Below are 25,203 nucleotides of genomic sequence, written 5' to 3' on the forward strand. Positions count from 1 at the left end.
AATTCACCAGTATTCTGAAAGTGATTTTTCATCACAAAACTATGAAACAAAGCAGATATTTCTACTAATATCTACTAAGAGAGAGATGTGTTGTCTCTCTTGTGCAACAGCCATTTAATATTCATTTTGCATTTCAATTGAAAACCTACAATAATTTCTAGGACTATAATTTGGCTATACTATAATATGAAATCTGAATTTGACACTATTTGGAAAGTTAAAATGAAGGAAAAAATTGGCATTTGTTCTTTTTTTAAAAAAGGTTATATTCATGCTTAGATGCTGGTTTCTCCAAGGACGTTTAGGTTTTATTCTAAATCCCACTAGCTTCCCAAAGTAACTGCTCATCTTCAGTCATTATAATGTCAGCCTGTTGATGCTTTTGCATAATGCCCTTTCTACAAACTGGCTAGATTTTCCACTACCATAATTTTGCATGATAACATAGAAAAATCACTATTGTCATTTTAAGCTGACGGAAACATTCTCAGCCTAAGAAACTCAAAACTACTATAAACTTAAAATCTTCAATTACTGAATTCACTTTTTTAAAATCGAACAGAAACTTTCTCTTGGTAATGAAGGCTAAAATGTCTTAAATGCAAAACGTGTTGTTTTTCTACAATTCCCCCCACCCTCCCAAAAAAAGGTATGAAGAGAATGTGGATAAACGTATGATCTGCCAACCCTAACATATCATTTTAAAATGAACAAATTGTCAAAAACTACATTGCCATACATCTATTTAAATAATAAGGAGAAAGGTAATTCTGAAGTCCCACTGCTTGCAAGGCTGTCCAGCTTAGTCCAAGAACAGAGGAACACCTATAAAGGTGGGATTCAATTCACTGGTCTATCTCCCCAAAACCTGAACTGCTGAAAACAAGTCTTTCATAGTTTCTCTTTATTGTTAATTAGGTAATTTTGTATTGTATTGTGTTTTCTGTAATAGCAGAATAGGATAAATTAACATGAAAAATGTAGAAATGTCAGAATGATACCAATTAGTAGAATGGTGGCAGGTTTTTCTAAGATTCAAAAATAATTTATAAGTTGCATTTTTAAGATTCCACATTCTTTTAAGTGAACGCCTTAATCATTCAGTTTATTTCTTGGGGGACTTAAGATCAGCCTGTCAACAGAGAAAGTGTTTTTTTTTTTTTCAGCCTTTCCAAGATTTCCAGTACCTCGTCTTTACCCGAAAGCCTATTTACTGGCAGCCAATTTGCAAACATCAAATTTAAGATTATAGCTTCAGTAAAACAAGAAGAAAGAAATTAAAGTTCACTTCGAGTGTTTATGTTGGCATATACCAAGCAGACTACTTAAGAAAAGAATGACATTGAGGGCTCCATTTTGCCATTCCTCATGTTCTGCATGTACTAGTTTTCATATTACTTTAATCAAGAGACAAACATAATGAATCTATCATTTAAAGTATGCAAATTCATTACTCCTTCTTTGTGAAAGCTTGACACCTTGGCTCATGTCATATATTTGCAAACTAAGTACGTATTCCACTAAAAAGTCAAGAAAAAGAAACCAGAATAACAGCTTTTTAAGTTTATGTTTCATGAAACAAGAAAATAATTAAGTGGGTACTTGCAATATACTACTGCTAGGGTCAATGCTAACATCACTAAAATCTTTAAGTTTTCTTCAAAATGTTAGGGAGAATCTTTACTGTCTCATAAAGAATTATCCAAAACTTAACACTATAATTGGCTCCAACAACTAAACCACAAACAAAAGCCTCTTAAATGGTAAGCAATGCTGAATTAACTTTTAATGACAACAAAAATAATCTTCTATTACCTACAGAGATAATCCAATAAATATACAGCAGTAAATATAGTCATTTTCTCTAGAACAATGGAAAATAAAAAGCCCAATAAGAACAAAAAGAAATTATTCAATTTTATACTCATTATCATTACAAATCAATAAACCAATTTCCCATAAAACCATTCTTTTAAAAAAATTATCAGTTTTTCCAATTCCTTTTTTTCTTTTCTTTTCTTTTTCTTTTTTTTTTTTTTTTCAGACAGGATCTTGCTTTGTCATCCAGGCTGGAGTACAGCGGCGCAGTCATGACTCACTGCAGCCTTGACTTCCAGGACTCAAGTGATCCTCTTACCACAGTCCCCTGAATATCAGGGACTACAGGTGTGAGCCACCATGCCCAGCTAATTTTTTTATTTTTGTCTCACTATGTTGCCCAGGCTGGTCCTGAACTCCTGGGCTCAAGCTGTCCTCCCACCTCAGTCTCCCAAAGTGCTGGGATTACAGCCATGTGAGCCACTAAGCCAAGCCAATTCATTTTTTGATAATAACATTTCCTTGTTCTTAAAGCTTTTGATAGCTTTATTTTTTAAATGCAATAACAACAGCAGTAAATATTAAAGAGGTATTTAAAAATTACTTATTTCTAGTAAAGAAGCTAGGGAAAGAAAATAATGTTTTGGGAGTTTTTTTTAACGCTTTAAAACAAATCTGACCAAGAAATCTGATTAGAGAAAATAATTTTCATCTTTTCTAAACACAAATATATTTCCTATTCAAATAATCCCATATATCCACACATTTAATATAAAGAGACAATAATGAGGATCTACCATTTTTGATCACTTACTATGTGCCAGAAACTCTGCTAAATGCATTATATTAATCCTCATAGTAGTTGTAACTATTTTACATATGGGGGTCTGAGGCACAAAAAGATTAAAACAATTTACTCAAGTCATATAGCTAGTAAATGGATGGGGCTGAGAATCAAACCCAGGCAGTCCAGTACCATGTCTGATTTCTTTTTATATATATACTTTTTATTTATTTTATTAAAATTCGGTGCTCTACATGTTCAGAGAAACTTCTGTAGTAGCGAATTATAGAAATGTTCCTCAAAGTACAGTCTTCCACGTCTGCTTTCTTTTTTTTTTCTTTTTTTTTCTTTTATTATTATTATACTTTAAGTTTTGGGTACATGTGCACAACATGCAGGTTAGTTACATATGTATACATGTGCCATGCTGGTGTGCTGCACCCATTGACTTGTCATTTAGCATTAGGTATATCTCCTAATGCTATCCCTCCCCACTCCCCCAACCCCACAACAGTCCCCAGAGTGTGATCTTCCCCTTCCTGTGTCCATGTGTTCTCATTGTTCAATTCCCACCTATGAGTGAGAACATGCGGTGTTTGGTTTTTTGTCCTTGCGATAGTTTACTGAGAATGATGATTTCCAGTTTCATCCATGTCCCTACAAAGAACATGAACTCAGCATTTTTTATGGCTGCATAGTATTCCACGGTGTATATGTGCCACATTTTCTTAATCCAGTCTATCATTGTTGGACATCTGGGTTGGTTCCAAGTCTTTGCTATTGTGAATAGGGCCGCAGTAAACATACATGTGCATGTGTCTTTATAGCAGCATGACTTATAGTCCTTTGGGTATATACCCAGTAATGGGATGGCTGGGCCAAATGGTATTTCTAGTTCTAGATCCCTGAGGAATCGCCACACTGACTTCCACAATGGTTGAACTAGTTTACAGTCCCACCAACAGTGTAAAAGTGTTCCTGTTTCTCCACATCCTCTCCAGCACCTGTTGTTTCCTGACTTTTTAATGATTGCCATTCTAATTGGTGTGAGATGGTATCTCATTGTGGTTTTGATTTGCATTTCTCTGATGGCCAGTGATGGTGAGCATTTTTCATGTGTTTTTTGGCTGCATAAATGTCTTCTTTTGAGAAGTGTCTGCTCATGTCCTTCGCCCACTTTTTGATGGGGTTGTTTGTTTTTTTCTTGTAAATTTATTTGAGTTCATTGTAGATTCTGGAGAATAAAATACCTAGGAATCCAACTTACAAGGTATGTGAAGGACCTCTTCAAGGAGAACTACAAACCACTGCTCAGTGAAATAAAAGAGGATACAAACAAATGGAAGAACATTCCATGCTCATGGGTAGGAAGAATCAATATCGTGAAAATGGCCATACTGCCCAAGGGAATTTATAGATTCAATGCCATCCCCATCAAGCTACCAATGACTTTCTTCACAGAATTGGAAAAAACTACTTTAAAGTTCATATGGAACCAAAAAAGAGCCCGCATCGCCAAGTCAATCCTAAGCCAAAAGAACAAAGCTGGAGGCATCACACTACCCGACTTCAAACTATACTACAAGGTTACAGTAACCAAAACAGCATGGTACTGGTACCAAAACAGAGATATAGACCAATGGAACAGAACAGAGCCCTCAGAAATAACACTGCATATCTACAACTATCTGATCTTTGACAAACCTGAGAAAAACAAGCAATGGGGAAAGGATTCCCTATTTAATAAATGGTGCTGGGAAAACTGGCTAGCCATATGTACAAAGCTGAAACTGGATCCCTTCCTTACACCTTATACAAAAATTAATTCAAGATGGATTAAAGACTTAAACGTTAGACCTAAAACCATAAAAACCCTAGAAGAAAACCTAGGCATTACCATTCAGGACATAGGCATGAGCAAGGACTTCATGTCTAAAACACCAAAAGCAATGGCAACAAAAGCCAAAATTGACAAATGGGATCTAATTAAACTAAAGAGCTTCTGCACAGCAAAAGAAACTACCATCAGAGTGAACAGGCAACCTACAAAATGGGAGAAAATTTTCGCAACCTACTTATCTGACAAAGGGCTAATATCCGGAATCTACCATGTCTGCTTTCTGAATCACCATACAGCAGGTCCTCCAATAAAATTGCTTTCTTTCAACATCATTTTGTTGTAACATTAATAAAGAAAAAAAATCAATTTCAAGCCACGACCACAGTCTTGTGTAAAGTTTGCATGTTCTCCCCAGGTCTGCGTGGGTATTCGGGTACTCTGGTTTCCTTCCACATCCCAAAGCTATGCACATTAGATGAACTGGCGTGTCTATATGGTCCCAGTCTGAATGAGTGTGGGTGTGTGAGTGTACCCTGCAATGGAATGGCCTCCTGTCCAGGGTTGATTCCTGCCTTGTGCCCTGAGCTGCCAGGATAGCTCCAGGCACCCCCAACCCTGAACCAGAATAAGTGGGTTGGAAGATGAATGAATGGATACAAATGATTGCCAAATAAAAATTAGTGGGCCAGGTGTAGTGGCTCACACCTGCAATCCCAGCATTTTTTGAGGGTGAGGTGGGTAGATCACCTGAGGTCAGGGGTTCAAGACTAGCCTGACCAACACGGCGAAACCCCATCTGTACTAAAAATACAAAAATTAGCTGGGCGTGGTGGCGCGCACCTGTAGTCCCAGCTACTTGGGACGCTGAGGCAGGAGAATCATTTGAACCCAGGAGGCAGAGGTTGCAGTGATCCGAGATCACACCACTGCATTCCAGCCTGGGCAGCAGGGTGAGACTCCGTCTCAAAAAAAAAAAAAGAAAAAAAACTAGTAAAGTATATGATAATCATACAAATGCACAATAAACAATGCAGTAAGAAAATGCTCAATGATCTGCCATATTGGTTACTCTTGAATTGCATGATGGTAAGAGATGCTCCTTACAATTTTCACCTTGCAAACACCTATTCCTTGATTTAACCCACCACCACTATGACTGCTTTCACTCACTGATTCACTAAAAATTGTGTAAATAATTATATTGTTTTTATTAATCTTTCTTAAATGTACTTATAGCCAAAATTTATTTCTTTGTTTAATATTAGAAGTGTTTTGAGTCTTTATTTAGAAGTTCGGTGAAGTTTTTGTGACCAGAAATATGCCATAGGAATTTAACTCTTGTTTATATCAATTAACATATCTATTCACTTAAAGTAACAGTTTCCAAGAATCTACTAACTTAAGTGAGGACTTACACTACATTGTGCATAAAATATACATTGCATCTAGCATAATGTCTGACACCCAGTAAGTATTAATAAAAGTGCAACTATTATTATAATATTTATCCCTTCTTTACTTACTCTGTGATAATTCCGGATTTCCTTTCAGATTCATCATCTTTGGAACTGAAGGTCCATACACATCCACATCTAGCAAACCAATGGCCTTGGACTGTAAAAAATAAATAAAAATATAAAACAAAACAAAAACACTTTACCATAAGATTGTTCCCACTCTTCTCAAAGGTGAAGCATATAGCAACAGTAATCTGAGTACAGAAAATAAAATTGGCAAAATATTACAAATCATAACCTAAACTTCCAAAGCAACAGTTAAGTAAAAGAGCATAAATTGCTTAGGGTCAATACTTTTTACGATTTACTAATATCGTCTAGATAACTGACTAGAGAAATCCATCCTATATGCTTTACATATTGTAGTTCAGTTCTCCCATATAGTCTCAAGCAGACTAAGACCTTTTTGATCTGAACATGAGTTTGAGAACAAATTACATGTAAACAACTTTAAAATAATGATTTGTGATGGCAAGCAAAACCCCAGAAAGACACAACATTAACTTTTGGAAAGCTTGTCTAACACACCAAAGAAGACAAAATAAAAAAAGATCATGGAAACAGGGCCATAATAAAGCAAGTGAGAAATTCTGAGGTAGATCTGGCATAAATGAGATGGAAGCACTAACAAGGATACTGGCACACCTAACACAGAGACAACCTCTTATATGCAAGTCACAATTAAATACAAAACGTCTTCTAGAGGATTCAGAAACAAGTAAAACTGTTTTCTTTGATGATGCATCCAGCTGCTGAAGGACAGTATACCCTGTCTGGGCTCTTTGCTGGCTGTCAATTAATCAGCAGCTTAGCCAAGGAAAGGAAAACAAAATTCGCTATTAAAAAATATGTCTCTTTTTTTTGTTCTTCCCCTCTCTTCTTTCTCCTTTGATAGATGAAATCAATCTGTTATTGGTTTTGCTCATCTACAAGTAAACAGAACCCTAACACGATATGTCTTAGAGTTGTTTCATCAAGTCTTACAACTTTCCTACTACTCTCTTCATATCCTACAGAATAAAACTCGTAACCCCTCGACAAAATTTTTTGAAAAACTGAAGCAGTCACTCATCTTCGATGTTACCTACCTATTTCTAGACAAAAAAAAAACTTTTTAAATTTTGTTATCTGGTTCCTATGAACATACAAAATAAAGTAAATCTAACATTTGTGTTTCCAACTTTATACTGACTAAAACTGCAGTTTAAATATACATATATATATCTGTATGACTCAGTGTCCTCAGAGGAAAAAATGGGATTAATATCTGCCTCTATGAAAATCTCAGCTTAATGTAAAATAAATGAGAAAAATAGGAAGGATACTTGATTTTTCATAGAATGGTGGTATATAAAATTTAAGCTTAATGCATTTAGGTATCAGATTTAAGAAGGGAGGAACAGTCAATGAGAAATTTGACCAATTTAACTATTTTTTAAACCACAAACAGAAGAATTTAGCTAAATTAAAACAATTAAATTTACTATGGATAACAAGATTTTCAAATGAGGGGACCTAAATCTAGAAATATGGCTAATTGTTAACTTCTATTGCATAAAGTTCTGCTAATGCTATAACTATCATCCTAGAATTTTATCTCTTTTCTGTATTTTTATGACACCTACAAAAACTAAAAACTACCGCCAAATAATAATAAATACCAATAAAAACAAAAGCTATTTTAAGATTCTCTTTCCTTGTTCTCTTATTTATATCAATGCTGGTTTTACAATAACATGAAGGGGGTTAGGTCCTAAGTTTCAAATTGATCTTCTAACATTACCTGTCAAGTAAAATAACAGCTTTTTAAGTTTACGTTTCCATGAAACAAGAACATAACTAAGTGTTCTAACTAATATAAGATTGCTAGGGTCAATTTTATCATCACTAGATTTTCAAGTTTCCTTCAAAATGCTAGGAAAGATCTATCATCTACCCTGCTTCCAGAAGAATACCAAGCTTGCCTAAAGATGAACTCTTGGCACAATGGTCCAAAAAAACTGAAGATCTCTCCTAACATTTGCTACGGTAAGAGCAGATTTTACATATGCCTAGATGGCTCCAATAAACATTATGTAAAAATTAAGGAGGAGGGGGAAATTACAAGATTTTCTAATTCTTCTGCTTCCTAGAGAATAGAAATAACACTAACTGACAATATTCTACATATTAGGCTCTCTACGTACTCTAAGAGACTGACCTAAATTTAGTACCAATGCTTGCATATATCAAAAAGGAAACAAAGGGAGGAAAATATAAAGATCAGGAGGAAAAGAGAAAGAGAGGAAAGAGAGAGAGGAGCAAAGGGATTAAGGACGGAGGAAGAACAGGATAAAGGGACATTAGACAGCAAAGTTATATAAAGATGCCGGATAAACTAGGCCTCCACTGCCAGCCCTATGGACAAATCAGAACCTATAAAAACATACCATCTTAAATTACCCAGACATCAACACTTTCCCTGATTGCATCTCCCCATTGCTTGAATTCCTTCTGGGTACTGGGCACTCAGCTAAGCATTTTATTTACATTTTTTCACTTATCCTCACAGCAACACTGCAAGGTGGTATTATCCATACTCATGAATGAGAAAGCCAGAAACTTACACTCAAAATGACCATTTAAAGTATTCTTTCTTAAAATGAAGTAGAATGGGAAATTAAACATGAAAATGCTAACCTCGTAAACCTCCAGCAGAACTTTAACACGATCTAACTCCAAAAACTTAGATATAGAGCACACTTATTCTTAAAGGGCTAACAGTAAATATTTCAGACGTTGAGGACCATATGATCTCTATGGTAACTACTCAACATTACCATTGTAGCATCAAGGCAGCCATAAACAATATGTAAATAAATTAACATGGCTGTGTTCCAATAAAACTTCACAAAAAACAGCAGGATTTGGTCCACATGTCATAGTTAGCCAACATTCAATTTAGAGAGCAAAGTTTTTCATGATGAAGCTATTCAGTCATTTAACAATGTAATTTTGTTAGCACCAAGAGCACGCAGGCCAGTCATCTCAGAGTCAGAGGAGCTATCTCAGTAAAGAGTTACTCTCTCATCCTTAATTGGCTAGATTTTAAAAATTAAAAAGCACTCTTTTCAGACTATTTTACTGGAACTAAATTAGGATGTCTTGCTTAGATTTTATTTATCATGAATAAAATCAGTGTCCAGGCCGGGCGCGGTGGCTCACGCCTGTAATCCCAGCACTTTGGGCCAAAGTGGGCGGATCACGAGGTCAGGAGATCAAGATCATCCTGGCTAACATGGTGAAACCCCGTCTCTACTAAAAATACAAAAAATTAGCCGGGCGTGCTGGCGGGCGCCTGTGGTCCCAGCTACTCGGGAGGCTGAGGCAGGAGAATGGCATGAACCCAGGAGGTGGAGCTTGCAGTGGGCCAAGATTGCGCCACTGCACTCCAGCCTGGGCAACAGAGTGAGACTGTCTTAAAAAAAAAAAAAAAAATCAGTGTCCATTAACAGAAACACCAAAGCATACATTAATTAAAGCATATTATACTTAGAATTGGCACAGCTACCAGACCAGTACAGTTACCATTGCTATAAAAATAAATTTAAACAGATTTTCAAGTCTAGAATTCAGTAATGTTCAAAAGGTGCCAAATAAACTTCATTTGTTTTTCATAATTGACTCCATTATTTTTAAATAGGCTCCTATTTTAAGTATGTAAATAGTCTTTCACTTTAAACTTCCAGTTTTACACTGTTAGAAAAATAAATGAGCAAGGTAAAAGCCTATAAATAAATGTATGCAGCTTGGTGTCCAGCCAGCTAAGTTTTATGAATCCTTTCCAACTTACTCCTCCTATAATAATTATATTTACTCAAGAAAGCTCCATTTAGGATTTTCTTCAATTTCAGCCAGATTCAAAGGAATATTTGCTACAAAAGCTACCAAATACATAACAGATAAAAAAAATTATTATTAGCAAAAATAACTGTAAACTTACTATTGTAAAGTGTGATTGCCATCTTTAATGTCACCATAACTTAACCTAATGTTGGTATCTAACAATATACTCTTTTTCTGACTCTCCTACAGATCTAAAAATCTAGCAGATGACATAAAACAAGATAGATCAAACCCCAAGATAACAATTAGTTTTTTGGATTTGTTTATAATTTATAACACCCTGTGGAAGTTGTAAAAGGTGGCAGAATTATTCAAGAGTGATTATACTGTTTCACTACTACTGCATGAAAGCTGCAATTTGAGAGCCTACACGTCTTATTTTTGTGTGTTGGATTTCAAAGACACGAACCACAGTTTTGATACTGCTTTGTTCTTCCAATGCAATTTATACTAAATAAGATTGTAAAACTTCATGACATGTTCCTTTTATCCATGTCTTCTGCTAATAGAACCCATCAAAACAACATCTTAGAACGTTCCCACCCAATTATTTCTAAATAAGACCTACCTAAAAGTTGTACTTCTACAGAAGTACCCAGCTAAGACTCCCATGATTCCCTGTATATTATATTCAGTTTAATCTCGGACTGGCAGTTGGTGTTTATTCAATTTAGAAATTATTCAAGCCTCTTCTTTCTTCTCTTTCTGCCTAGCTTTATGTCAAGCTGCCAATCATAAGAATTTCAATCTCTTAGTAGAGAAAAATATATGTTTCCAAATTCTATTAGCTAAGATTAAATAAGAATCTGATTGGCAGAAGAGCTAATGGTTAACAAGGTGATAAGAGAACAATTTCCTGCTGTTTATCAAAGGACTGTCTAAATCTTCAAGTTCAATCAGGAAAAAAGAGAAAACAGAGCAGCATAAAAGAAAAAAAAATCACCTGGCTAGTTGGAACACAACCTGAGAGGAGCTCATGAAAAGTACAGAAGAATCCCAAATGATAAAATATTAATAACTGCTCTCAAAAGAGGTACAAAATAGAAATGGAAGATAAATGGCAGATTTCTTTTTGTTTGTTTTTTCAGACGGTCTTGCTCTGTCGCCCACGCTAGAGTGCAGTAGGGCAATAGGGGCCTTGACCTTCCTGGCTCAAGCAACAATCCTCCCACCTCAGTGTCTTGAGTAACTAGGACTACAGGCACTGGCCACCATGCCTAGCTAATTTTTTTTCATTTTTTGTAGGGAGAGGGTTTTACCACGTTGCCCCAGCTGGTCTCAAACTCTGGGGCTCAAGTGATCCTCCTGCCTCGACCTCCCAAAGTGCTGGGATTACAGGTGTAAGCCACCACACCTGGCCAATAATCAATTTCAAATTAAAGACTCTATTTTTGAGTAGGAAGAAACCTAAGAGATCATCTTAGTCTTCTAATTTTTAGCGATAAAGAAACTAAGGCCCAGAGATAATGCCATTCCTGGGCCTAGGATCCCAAGTCTCTCTCCAGTGTATCATGAAGCCTAAACACTAATCAACAATCACCAGCCACTTACCATACCTCTTTCACCTCATCTCCTACTCTCCCCTTTTCTAATCTACTCCATACGTATTACTGTCTTGCAGCTTCTTAAACACACAAGGAACACCCCAGACTTAGGAGTTTTGCAGTTGCTATTCCTTCAACCAGAAATCCTATTCCCCCAAGTATCCACCTGGTCTCTTACTCACTTCCTTTAAGTCTTGATTTAAACATAACCATATAGTAAGGCATTCACTGGCCAGGCTATCTAAAATTGCAACTCCCTTACCACAACACTACACATTTCCTATTCCCCACCCTGCTTTTTCTTTCTTCTTAGTATCTATATTAGTATTCAACATATTATATACAGTTGTCTCTAGGTATCTGCAGGGCATTGGTTCCAGGACACCTCCGCCCCCATACCAAAACCCTCACTCTTTTTTTTTTTTTTTTTTTTTTTTGAGACGGAAGCTCGCTCTGTCGCCCAGGCTGGAGTGCAGTGGCGCAATCTCAGCTCACTGCAAGCTCCGCCTCCCGGGTTCACGCCATTCTCCTGCCTCAGCCTCCCGAGTAACCGGGACTACAGACGCCCCCCAGCACACCCGGCTAATTTTTTGGTATTTTTAGTAGACACGGGGTTTCACCGTGTTAGCCAGGATGGTCTCGATCTCCTGACCTCGTGATCCGCCCGCCTCAGCCTCCCAAAATGCTGGCATTACAGGCGTGAGCCACCGCTCCCGGCCAATCCTCAGACTCTTACATAAAATGGCATAGTATTTGCATATAACCTGTACACATCCTCTCATATACTTTAAATCATCTCTAGATTACTTATAATACCAAATACAATATACATTTTATGTAAATTGTTATTATACTGTATTTTTATTTGTATTACTTTTTATTGTTGTATTGTTCTTTTTATTGGGTTTTTAAAAATATTTTTGATCCACAGTTGGTTAAATCCACAGATGCAAAACCAGCACATATGGAGTGCAAATGTATTTACCTATTGTTTACTATCTCCTCTACTAGAATGTAAATCCCATGAGGGTAAGGATTTTTGCATGCTTTGCTCACTACTATATACCCAGAACCTAGAAGAGTAGGTAGTTACAGAGATTCCCTATTACATCCCAGAAATTCTGATTCATTCGGTCCGGGCTGCCATCCAACAACCTATATATGTAGCACTCCAGGGTATAAGATGACCACAATGTGAAAAACAGAAATATAGATAATACAGGAAAGAGAGATGAAAATTTGCTACTAAGCCTTGGGACCAGCAGGATCATAATAACAATAATCTACAGTAATCAACAATAACATTAAAGAGGTCCTTTTTTAAATGATTTTTTTTAAAAAAAACATAGTAAACATTCTGCCTTATGTGTGAATAATCAATAAATATTGCACGGGACATATACATTAAAAAATTATTCATTGTTTATCTGAAATTCAAATTTGTTATTTGCTAAATCTGACAACCTCACCCCAGCATTTCTTCTCAACAGGGCTGCAAGAATGATTCAGATGAAACATAAGTCAGATTGTGTTATTACTCTGCTCAAAACCCTTCACTGCCACCACTCCTCCCATTTCATTCCTGTAAAAGCCAAAGTCCTTACAACCATTCACCCCACATAACCCAGTCAGTTCCCCACCCACCTCCTGCCTCCCAAACCTAGTAATTTTCATCACCTATTACTCCATTCCACTTCTTCCTCCAGAAGTCACATTGGCCTTATTACTATTCCTTGCATGGTATACTAGGCATGCTCCCACCTATTGGCCTTTGCCCCAGCTCTTCCTTCTCCCTGAGATACTCTTCCCTCAGATAGTCACACAGTCTACTCTCATTTTCTTCTCTTCTCTGCTCAAGTGTCATGTCTTCAATGGAAACTATCATATTTTAAACTGCAAACCAGCACTAATCCTTAAGCACTACCCCTCCCCCATCTCAGTTCACTTGTATCACCTTCTAACATACTATTTAACTTACTTGGGATGTTTATTATCTATTTACTATAAGCTCCATAAGGGCAGGAATATCCCCAAGTATTCTGAACAGTAAAAATTCAATATTTGTTGAATAAATGGGTAAGTAAATAAACTAATAAATGAATGAACAAACCTCCATCTGTTATTCTGTAGAATTTCAGTATTGCTTACTATATGATCCCCACAGTCTCTTATAAGCTTTAACATACGATGATTTCAAGAAAGTCTCTCTTCTAATACTTCTACACTAACACTTTAAGTTATAGGACTCAAAATTAAGTAATATTACTATATAATAATTATACAATAATATATAGCTTAAAAATATTCTGGTGTTTAAAAGGGGTCATAAATTTCTTTGCAGTCTATTCCTAACAACCATTTTCTCCCCAGAAAATCTAATATCATCTTCCTTTTTCTACTGGCCTCAACTCCAAAAAAAATAGACTTCACGAAAGAAAATCTATTACAAAGAATGGCTATGGTTCTATGGTGGCTTTATTAAAAAACATGGCTGGGCGCAGTGGCTCATGCCTGTAATCCCAGCACTTTAGGAGGCTGATGCAGGAGGATCATTTGAGGTCAGGAGTTCAAGAGCAGCCTGGCCAACATGGGGAAACCCTGTCTCTATTAAAACTACAAAAATTAGCCAGGCATGGTGGCGGCACCTGTAATCCTAGCTACTTGGGAGGCTGAGGCAGGAGAATTGCTTAAACCCGGAAGACAGAGGTTGCAGTGAGCAGAGATTACACCATTGCATTCCAGCCTGGGTGACAGAGTGATAAAGTACATTGTCTAAATCTTTGAAAACTAAAGTCACAACATGGTATGAAAAAGCTAACCAAAAAGAAGAAAATTTTTTATCTGCTTACTAGCAAGATTTAGTACAATAGGGTTTCAAATATAAAAAAGCTGCAAATCTGGGTTTGTTTTTCTTTCCTGAACTGGAGAAGCAACTTCTTCTTTAACAAGAAAACAGTTGCCTTAAGTGCCACATTTTCATTTAGTAAGGAGGGAAAAGTAAATCAGGAATAAAACACCTAAGATTAAGAGAAGAAAAACTTTAAATCTTGGTCTGTATAATTTTTAAAAAAATAAAAATAAAAGGTTTTAATGCCCTTAGTAAGTAAAGTCTTCAAATACAGAGAAAATTAGAAAGCCTTCTACCACCATGTAGTGCTTATAAAAATGCAGAAGATGCTTACAGACACTGAGCTCTAAAAATCATAGTTATCTGTGATATCAACTAGTCATTTGTTGCCAGAATCAAAGCCTGGGGACCTAGAAACCTAACTAAACAAGAACCTTTCCCCAAACAAATAAAGTACTGCAGCAAAGATGCTGGAAAACTAACATCAATTCCTTAAGAATGTCCTTAACTAAACTGCAATGAAGGGAAGAGTATTTATAATTCTGAGAGCAGCTCTTCTAAAGAAAAGCAATTATAAGATCAGATATGAACAGAGCACTTGATCCACCCTTCAGACTCAAAATCAGAGCAGCCCAGCAGCTGGTTTTGAAACCCACAGTTCCATATGCTCTGCTCTCTTCCCCTCAATGACCCTTCCAACACTGCTCTGCTAAGAATTAAAGGCCCTTCCTGTTCCTCAAGGAGATGGGGTGGGGGGAAATAATTTCCTGATAGAAAAAAAAAAGTGAGAGAGGAAAAATGAATTAGTGAAAGCCAAGTTAGAAAGAAGGTAAATAATTGTTTTAAAAAAAGGATTGTTCTGCCTGAACCTGGGAGGCAGAGGTTGCAGTGAGCTGAGATCCTGGGCAACAGAGTGAGTGAGACTCTGCCTCAAAAAAAAGGATTGCTCTGTGAGAAAGATTTGGATAAATTCTTATTAGACAGAATCAGATAATGAAATTCAAAGGATGTGGAGTAGTTTTGCCACCTGTATGTTACACATAAAGGGAAACTAAGGTAGAATATACTATATGTAAAATGAGGATAAGGCTTGCCATTCTAACTCATAAGCAAATTCAGCAACTTCCTTGAACAAAGTAAGGAGAATTAATTACTTACAGCAAGCTGCACTTTACTGAAAGAAATTTTTAAAAGGTAGACCGAAGAGTACTGAGGAGGAAACATCCAGCCAACAGCTTCCTTAGAGCTATTGCTAACAATACTGCTACTGCTTCTAATGGGAAATTTCAAAGCATGTTGTACCTAATGCTATGTGCCTAAAACCATGCAGAAAATATGGCAGGGGTTGGACGGGGGAGCAGTTTGGAGATTTTTACCTATGTGAAGATCAGGGTGAATGTGGTGTGTGTGTGCTTGTGGAGGAGGAGGAAGAGCAAAACAGGTAAGGAAAAATACCTAATAGAAGATTGGCTTTAGGATCTAATCTAATACACTTTCACCCCTCTATTATACATTTAATTTTTTAAAAAAACACTTCATCTTTCATTTTAATATGTGATGTTAAGTTTCTTATTCTGTACACTGAATTATTCTTATAAAAGACACCATACAGGTAGACACATAGGTTTCAAATCAATTAATACTGTTAATATATATTACACGTTTTTCCATTAGCATAATTGCTTATATTTTCTATAAAATGTATGAAACTTGTGGATTTAGATAACTTACTCAATCACAGATGTCATCTAAATCATGAGTGAAATAAACAATTGTACTGTATTCACATATAGACATTATTATACAACTCTATCAAATTAAAAATAAAGTTCGAAAACTAAGAAAAATTATCAAGGCACCATAATTATTATTACCTAGAAAATGATGCTATAAAAATGTTAGCACCTAAGCCCAGGTAAGTAATATATATGGAATTAATTTCATTTAAATTGTTATTACAATATGACTTTTTTTAATCTGTTACACCTTGATGCAATACTTTAAATTAAGGGTCAATAACAGATCTTTTTAAAAATATTAACATCTCACTCAAAGTTCAAAAAGAGTTAATCTATTAATTCCACTGCCAAGTAGTAACAATTTTTTGATAAATGAAAATGTTGCTTAGTACCATATGAATCACATGGGTAATTACTATTTTTTTTTTTTTTTTGAGACAGAGTCTCACTCTGTTGCCCAGGCTGGAGTGTAGTGGCACGATCTTGGCTCACTGCAACCTCCACCTCCTGGGTTCAAGCAATTCTTCTGCCTCAACCTCCCAAGCAGCTGGGACTACAAGTGCATGCTACCATGCCCCGCTAATTTTTGTTTTGTATTTTTAGTAGAGAGGGGTGTCACCATACTGACCAGGCTGGTCTCGAACTCCTGACCTCATAATCTGCCCACCTTGGCCTCCCAATGTGCTGGGATTACAGGCATGAGCCACCGAGCTCAGCCGGGTGATTACTATTTTTAAGGTTTTTTAAAAAAATAATTAACATATTAAAGGCATAGTAGGATGCAGGAAAAAGCAAACTAGTATTTGTATCACTTAATAGATGGGTGATTATGGATAAGTTATTAACCTCATCAAACCTCAATTTTCTTACCTGTAAAGATTAAGAAGATCTACTTTTTAAAATACAATAAAGACATTTTAAGACCAAAAAAAAGAGAGAGCGAGAGATCTAATTTATAGGATTTTTGTGAAGATTATAGAGCACTGCAAATTTGTGAAACTTAAAGAATAGCTAACAGTAGTGCATGCACACAGTACATATACTACTATCTATGTGCCAGGTACTTCCTAAACACATTATATATTTTAACTTATTTAATCTTCATGACAACCCTATAAAGTAGGTATACAATAACCCCCAATGAAGAAACCAAGGCACACAAAGGTTAGTAACTTGCCCAAGGTCAGGCAGTTCAAGTGCAGAAAATGGGATAAGAACCCAGGCAACAGGGCTTCAGAGTCTGCAGGTAACACTACAACATGCTGCCTCTTGCCAATACAAGAAATTAAGTTAAATTCCTAGCAGAAAGTATGTACTCAATGTTAGCATCTTTCTCCTTTCCGTACACCAAGACCTCTTTACGCACGGAAGCAGGAAAAATAAGCATTCACTCTCAGTGGGTATTTATTTATCATACAAAACAACCATCAAAAATAACATTCTAATTATTAACCCAGGCAACTATAAAATCTTTAAGAATAACAAAATGATCCTTAATGTGCACTTATTATTTTTATCTGAATTTATATTGTCTGTTTTTTGTTTAAGAGCAGTAACCATGTATAGTTTAAGGTTTTACATGAGATCACTGTGAAAAATAGCCTCTAGTAAATATTAAGTAGCATATTTCACAAAAATTAGAGTTTTTGGTATATTAGCCAATTTTTAAGTTATACAGATAATAGAGTACAGACATAGCCAAAAATGCAGTTAAGAAAATAAAGACTCATATGTTATAGCCTAGAAAATAACAGATAGTAAGCAACAATAGAAGCAATTTATTATATTCTGCTTCTTTTCTTTTTGTTGTAGTTGTACAGAAATTTGTGTTTCTATGCTAAATCAAATGCACATACTTACTGTAAGCTAACACATAATAATAGCCAGAGTTAATGAATGCTCACTACGTGCCAGGCATTATACTAGTGGCATTACACATAAGATATATCTACATTTCACAAAAGCTCTGTAAAGTAAGCATTATCATTATTATTATTCCTACACATTTAGCAAATGAGGTACCTGAGCTCTGACAGATCAAATGCCTGGCCTAAGTTTACACAGTTAATAAGTGAAGAGTTGGAATCAAATTCAGATTTGCCAGAATCCATAGCCCATACTTTTTCTACCAAAAGTACCCAACCCTAGACGTGTATCAGAATCACCCGGGCAGCTTGTTAACAAAACTAATGGTCAAATCCCAGACCTAAAAATACCAATTCCCAGAGATTTTGATGTATTTAACAAGCTCCTAGGTGATTTTTATGCAGGAAGTTAGCACCAGTCCTAAGAGTAGCATTTAAAAACCACTGTACTACTTCCAGCTGCCTCCTCTGTTTTCTGTTAGGTTTCATGATTAGAAAGTGAGGTTATAGAGTCCCAAACACTGAGAGTTAGATTCAAGTAAGTGACATTAATAGAGTAAGGACCCAATTCAATTTTAGATTGCAAAATTCATTTTGGAAAATGGCATCACCATTTTTTCATTCATTACCCAAACCTGGATTCAACCTATCTCTTCCTTTGCTTTTTTACAACTAGAGGATATTATCATCTATAGACACTGTTGGTTACTACCCAACAGTAACTCCTAACCCACCCCTCCTTTTCAAAGGCAGAACTCACCTCCCACTGGAAAGGTAGAAAGTGTCAGATTCTCCACATTCCCAGTCTTCCTTGCAGCTAAAAGATGTTCATGAGATCCAATCCTGATCAGTGAAGCTAGAAAATGTCTAGTGAGAGCTTTCTTCCCTTGTAAATAAAAAACAAGGGAACACATTCTTTTTCTTCCTCTTTACAATTCAGTGGGGCAGCCATCTTGTGACCATAAGAATTAAGCAAAGAGAAATGCAGAAAAGCCACTCCACCGCACTATTTTCTAGTTGAGCTACTTTCTGTAGTTCTCATTCCAAATATCTTGTCATTTCTTACTATGACTTTGCTTACATAGTTCCTTCAACCTAGAATTATCTTCTGCTATTTTTCTACCTGCCAAAACTACACCTCACCTTCAAATTATTACCTTTGAAGGACTGGAATTAATTTCTCTCTGTTCTCGTATTAATATACTATTTATACCCACAAACTGCTGCACTTGCCACATTCTTCCTTCTATGTAAATAAATATGTATTAATATATCGGTCTTCCTCACAAGGCTGGAGGCTTTGTGAGGGTAGCACCATGGATAAACATAGTGTCTAGCACAGATGGTTCTTGGATTGGTTCAACTGAATTTGTCCATAATCACTTAGATATTCTCAATTGTGTTGTTTAGGGGCCAAAGGAATGACCATTGCTGTTTAAAGGGGAAAAAACCTGCAACAGAAGTGTTTGGGGGTTTAAGGAAAATTATTTTTCAAGTACTTCAAACCATGTACAACTTAAGATACAAAACATGTTTTAATTGTTAGTTGCTAAATGAGAATCATAAAGATAATGTTAAGCATTACAAAATGCTGAAAATACTTACTTGTATATGCCAATTCATCTGTACATCTGTACTCTCTAAGAATTAAAATGACTTCTTAAATTCTATGTCAGCCAGTAAACTTCCCAGCTTCAATGTCATTAACATCTTAGTCCAACAGAAACACAGTCAGGAAATGCAAATCAAACCACAAGATAACCCTTCATAACCATGAGAATGACTATAATCAAAAAGACAGAAAATAAGTATTGGTGAGGATATAGAGAAAATCGAATCCTCACACACTGCGAGTGGGAATGTGAAATAGAACAGAAATATGGATAGCAGCCTGGCAGTTCCTCAAACAGTTAGACAGAGAGTTACCGTATGATCACCAATTCCATTGCTAGGTATATATCTAAGAGAACTGAAACATACGTACACACGAAAATTTGCACACAAATGTTCATAGCAGCATGAGTCATGATAGCCAAAAAGTAAAAACAACTCCAATGTCCATCGACCGATGAAATCGATAAACAGAATATGATCCATCCATACAATGGAATATTATTCAGCAATAAAAAGAAATGAAGTACCAAAGACACTATAACAAGTTTGTCCATCCCGCAACTTCAGAGCTGCACGTGGCCCAAAACAGCTTTGAATGTGGCCCAACACAAACTCGTAAACTTTCTTAAAGCATTATAAGATTTTTTTGTGATTTTTTTTAAGTTCATCAACTATCGCTAGTGTTAGTGTATTTTATATGTGGCCCAAGACAATTATTCTTCCAATGTGGCCCAGGAAGCCAAAAGATTGGACACCCCTGCACTACAACATGGATGAACCTTGAAAACACGCTGAGTGAAAGAAACCAGTCAGAAAAATCACATATTGTGTGACTCCTGTTGTGGACTGAATATCTGTGTCCCCCAAAATTCGTATGTTGAAATCCTAACCTCCAATGTGAAAGCACTGGGAGGTGGGGACTTTGGGAGATAATCAGGCCATGAGGGTGGAGGCCTCATGAATGGGATTAGAGTCATTATAAAAGAGACCCCAAAGAGCTCTCTCACTCTCTTTCCACTTTGTGATAATCCAATAAAATGAGAAGGTAATCTGCAAACCAGGAAGCAGGCCCTCAACCAGACATTGGATCTGCCAGTATCTCGATCCTGGACTTCCCAGCCTCCAGAACTGTGAGAAACAAGTTGTTGTTTAAGCCACACAGTCTACAGTAGTTTGTTACAGTAGCCCAACCTAAGACAATTCCATTTATATGAAATATCCCAAATAGGCAAATCTATAGAGACAGAAAGTAGATTAGTAGTTGCCTAGGGCTTGGGTATATGGGGGAATTAAGGAGTGACAGTTCAGGGGTATGGGGTTTCTTTTGGGAGTAATGAAAATGTTCTCAAATTGGTGGTGGTGGAAGTAAAACTCTGTAAATATACTAAAAGCCACTGAATTGAACACTTCAAATGGATGAACTGCACAATATGTGAACTACATCTCTAAAACTGTTTTTAAAAAACTGCTGGGGGTCAGGTGCAATGGCTCATGCCTATAATCCCAGCACTTTGGGAGGCCAAGGTGGGAGGATCACTTGAGCCCAAGAGTTAAAGACCAGCCTTGGCAATATAACAAGAACCCATCTCTACAAAAAATTAAAAAATCAGCCGGGAGTGGTGGCACATGCCTGTAGTCCCAGCTCCTTGGGTGACTGAGGTAGGAGAATTGCTTGAGCCCGGGAGGCAGAGGTTGGGTGCCTTCAGCCTAGGCAACAAAGCAAGACCCTGTCAGGAAAAAAAAAAAAAAGAAAACTGCTGGAACTTCAGTCAGTTATGACAATTAGCAAGCCTTAATCAAATACATAGGTTACTTAATAGTAGGTAAAACAGTAAAGGCTGAAAAGTACTGTGGTTTTGCATCTTGACCAAAGGATGACTGGAAAAACACAACACATTTGTGAATTTTCATAAGCAAGGGCAATTTTGTGTACCAAACTTGAAAATACGCATATTATTTTCAAATGCATTGGGAAAATATATCTAACATCAACTCAGTTGTACAGTCAAGAACCTGCAATAGTGGTCATCCTTGAGCCCTTCCTCTCCACTCCCATATCCAATCTATAACCGAGACCTACCAATTCTACCTCCTTCTCCATTTCCAATGTCAACACTCCAGTCCAAGATATCACCATGCTCTTTCCTGCTGAGGTTACTGTACTAGCCTAACCTGATCTCCAGTATCCACTCTAACATCCCCTCCATTCTCCATACAACAGCAAAGTAATTTTTAAGAAAATCTGACCGGTTTTATACCATGCTTAAAATTGTTCCTATTGCCCTTAGAGATAGGGAGTAATAATTGTTGTAGGAAAGCAGATCTAATTAGTATTACTCACTGGGGGAAGTCTTCTCTCAATCCTCAGATTAGGATCAGTATCCTGTTATCTGCTTTCCTGAGAACAGGACTTCTTTGTGGCACTTATCACAGATGTAAATAAATAATTCAAACTATCTTATTCACCATTTGATCCAAAATTCCCACCACAGTGTCTAATATATAGCAGGTAGTTAATAAACGTACTTTACAGAAATGCCTTGGGTTCTCTAAATCATAAAACCACATGCTGTGTGATGTAATGGGCTAACCTACCCAACTCTGCAAGAGCTAAAACCAGCAGTCACCAAGAGAAACAAGAGAGGTTTTCTGCCCCATCCCTGCTACATGAGCCTCAGCAATACCCTCTCTGCCACCTTTGATTTACTACTGCCTATGTTATATTTCCTGCAGCGTTTCATAAGACATGCATTTAAACAGCTGGCTTCAATCTTCCCTATCTAATCATGTATAAAAATAAAACATCATTTATATTATCACAATCATTTCCATGGCAAATATGAAAATGTCAGTGCCCTAACTCAAGGACTACAAGGAAAAATAGCAGCCTTGCAGGGAATTTTGTCAGAGGCAGATGTTAGCTACTCAAGTTCCATTTATAGGACATGTTTCCAAGCAAGTCTGTTCTTTCCTGACTTTAATTTCCTCCTTTAAAAATGACATTTGGTAGACTCTCTAAATCTTCAAATTTTCCTTTTTCTTTTGATTAATTGTAACATCTTTAGTAACATAAAACCAAATCCTTTTTTCTCTATTACAAAACAATTTCTACTATCAGGCTACTTTTGCAAAGATATGATGCTCAAAACATGTATCGTTTATAATAAGGAAATGTAAAAGAATTGATATTCAGAAGCTCTGTGGTATGACCATTGTAAAGACAAAACTGGGAGCTAATCAAGCTAAGCAACTCTCATTAAATGGAAAAAAAAATAAGTAATACTAAGATTTGCCTCTGAAAGACTTGGTCAGATGCCTATGAACCACAGCGTCTAGGGAAAGTTCTACTCCAGTGTTGCTGCAAACATTCCTCTTGTTCCAAATATTTCCTCCACCCCCATTTCACCCCACAAGAGTGGTCTGATCCTTCTTTTGAAACTTAATCCTTTGGAAAAGAAAAGAGACCAGTAGTCTAACTAAAAAGCCTCTCTGCTGTTAAAAAAAAAAAAAAAAAGTACACAAATTTTCCTGAAAACATCCTTCCCCTGAATAGGTGCCACCCTTAGTCACACACAGCTGGTGTTTGCTCACTAGAATACTCCATTCATAAACAAGCCCCCTTTATCCTATTATCTATTAATTTTATATTTACATATAAATTAATTTTTACATAATTAATCCTATTATCTATGGCATCTACTAATTTTCAAATTGTCCCTACTATGATAAAATTTATATGTGTGACTTTTGAAAATAACCATTCTAGCCAATACCCAATTCATCTTGACACTAATTTATTTTTTTAATTTCTCAGAGAACTACTAAAAAACAAGGCTTACCACTATTTCAAGCCAACGAAAGTAAATGAATTGACTAACAAAATAACAAGCAAATAACTGCTTAAAACTAATGTGCTATATCAATTAAAACATTTAAAAATCAATGCCAACTTTTAAAATTTTACAAATTTAGCAATTTGTGTACATCTTAGAATATATGTATTCCTTTATCACAACTTTAAATTGTACTAGTTAAAAGGCCACTTTCTCAAGTCTACTCTTACTTCTGAGGTAAACTTACCCAGTTTCATAACTTTAAAAACCACCTATACTATGCTGACATCCAAATTTAAATCTCCAGCCCCAACCTCTCCTCCAAGCCCCAGACTTACTCAACGTATCCACCTGGGTGTCTATTATGCGTTTTACATTTAACATGTGTAAAGGAGAACTGATTTTTAACCCCTAACCTCTCCTTCAAGAGTCTTCTCCATCCCAGGAAATTTCAATACTATTCACATAGTTGCTAAAAGCAAAACCAAAGAACCTAAAAAGAAGTGAAATTTGAATATATGCTACAACATGGATGAACCTTGATAACAATTTGCTAAGTGAAATAAGCCAGACATAAAAGGACAAATATTATATGACTCCACTTATAAGAGTTGGAACAGTCAAATTCATAGAGACAGAAAGTAGATTAGTGGTTACTAGGGGCTAGGAACAGCAGAAAACGGGGAATTATTATTTAATGAATAGAGTTTCAGTTTGGAACAATAAGAAAGTTCTGGGGATGAATAGTGAGGATGGTTACACAACAATGTTAATGTACTTAAGGCCACTGAATTGCACACTTTAAAATCATTAAAATGGTCAGTTTTATATTATGCATATTTTACCATACCAAAAAAAAAAAAAAAAGAACCATCTCTTTCCTTCACCATCCACATCCAATTCATCAGCAAGTCCTCCTGGCTCTATCTTCAAAATATCTTTGGAACAGATGTACTTACCACTACCTCTACCACCGTAGTCCAAGCTATCAACTTTAGCTTACACACTGGCATTAGCTACTAGCTAGTCGTCTTGTTCTATTTTTATTCTCCTATACTCTATTCTCTACATTACAGCCAGATCCTTTTAAGGAGTAAATTAGACTGTCACTGCCCTGGTGAAAAACCCACTACACTGTACACAGAAAAAAATCCAAATTTCCACCACGGCTTATGAGGCTTTGCATGACATGCCTCTATCTACCTTTCCCCTAGACCACTCCAATCACATGGACCTTCTTCCTGTTTATTCTGTTCACGAGGCTTTCCTCCCATTTATAAAAACACTTCATATAATCCAAGTTGATTCTACCTCAGGGCTTTTGCTCTTCCTGTGGCCCAATTACTCAATTCATTCAGATGTCTGCTCAAATGTCATGTCTTCAGAGATCTCCTCCCTGACATCCTTATCTAAAATTGCACCTCCTATCACTTTCATTTTATTTTTTATATTTTAGAGATGGGGGTCTCACTCTGTTGCCCAGGCTGTAGCACAGTGGTGTGATCATAGCTCACTGCAGCCTCGAACTCCTGGGCTCAAGTGATCTGCCTCAGCCTTCTGAGTAGCTGGGACTACAGCTGTACGCCACCATGCCCAGCTACTTGTTGTTGTAGAAACAGGGATCTCACTATGTTAATCAAGCTGGTCTCAAAGTCCAGGCCTGAAGTAATTCTCCCAGTTCAGCCTAAGTTGCTGGGATTAAAGGCATGAGCCACAGCACCCAGACCTCCCATCACTTTCTACATCCTTACACTTTTTTATTATTTTTTGTAACCATTATAACCACCTAAAAGTATATGTTTATTATGTCTCTTCCAATACACTTAAACTCCTTAAGAACAGAAACTTACACATTTTACCACTACATCTCTAGGACTAAAAAGAGCGCACAGCACATGTAAAGTACTCAGTAAAAT

At 36.4% G+C, this 25,203-nt stretch overlaps 1 protein-coding gene across 2 annotated transcripts in view; it reads right to left on the reverse strand.

The window, feature by feature from the left end:
* The window catches only part of NUBPL (NUBP iron-sulfur cluster assembly factor, mitochondrial), a 312,393-nt gene that overhangs the window by 268,410 nt on the left and 18,780 nt on the right, over positions 1 to 25,203 (reverse strand). For both annotated transcript variants that reach the window (XM_055361333.2, XM_004055061.5), the window contains exon 4: positions 5,966 to 6,056. In XM_055361333.2, coding sequence (XP_055217308.1) covers positions 5,966 to 6,056 — 91 coding nt within the window. The remainder of the gene's footprint in view (positions 1 to 5,965; positions 6,057 to 25,203) is intronic.

The sequence above is a fragment of the Gorilla gorilla genome, chromosome 15, assembly GCF_029281585.2.
Source record: "Gorilla gorilla gorilla isolate KB3781 chromosome 15, NHGRI_mGorGor1-v2.1_pri, whole genome shotgun sequence".
Lineage (NCBI taxonomy): Eukaryota > Metazoa > Chordata > Mammalia > Primates > Hominidae > Gorilla > Gorilla gorilla.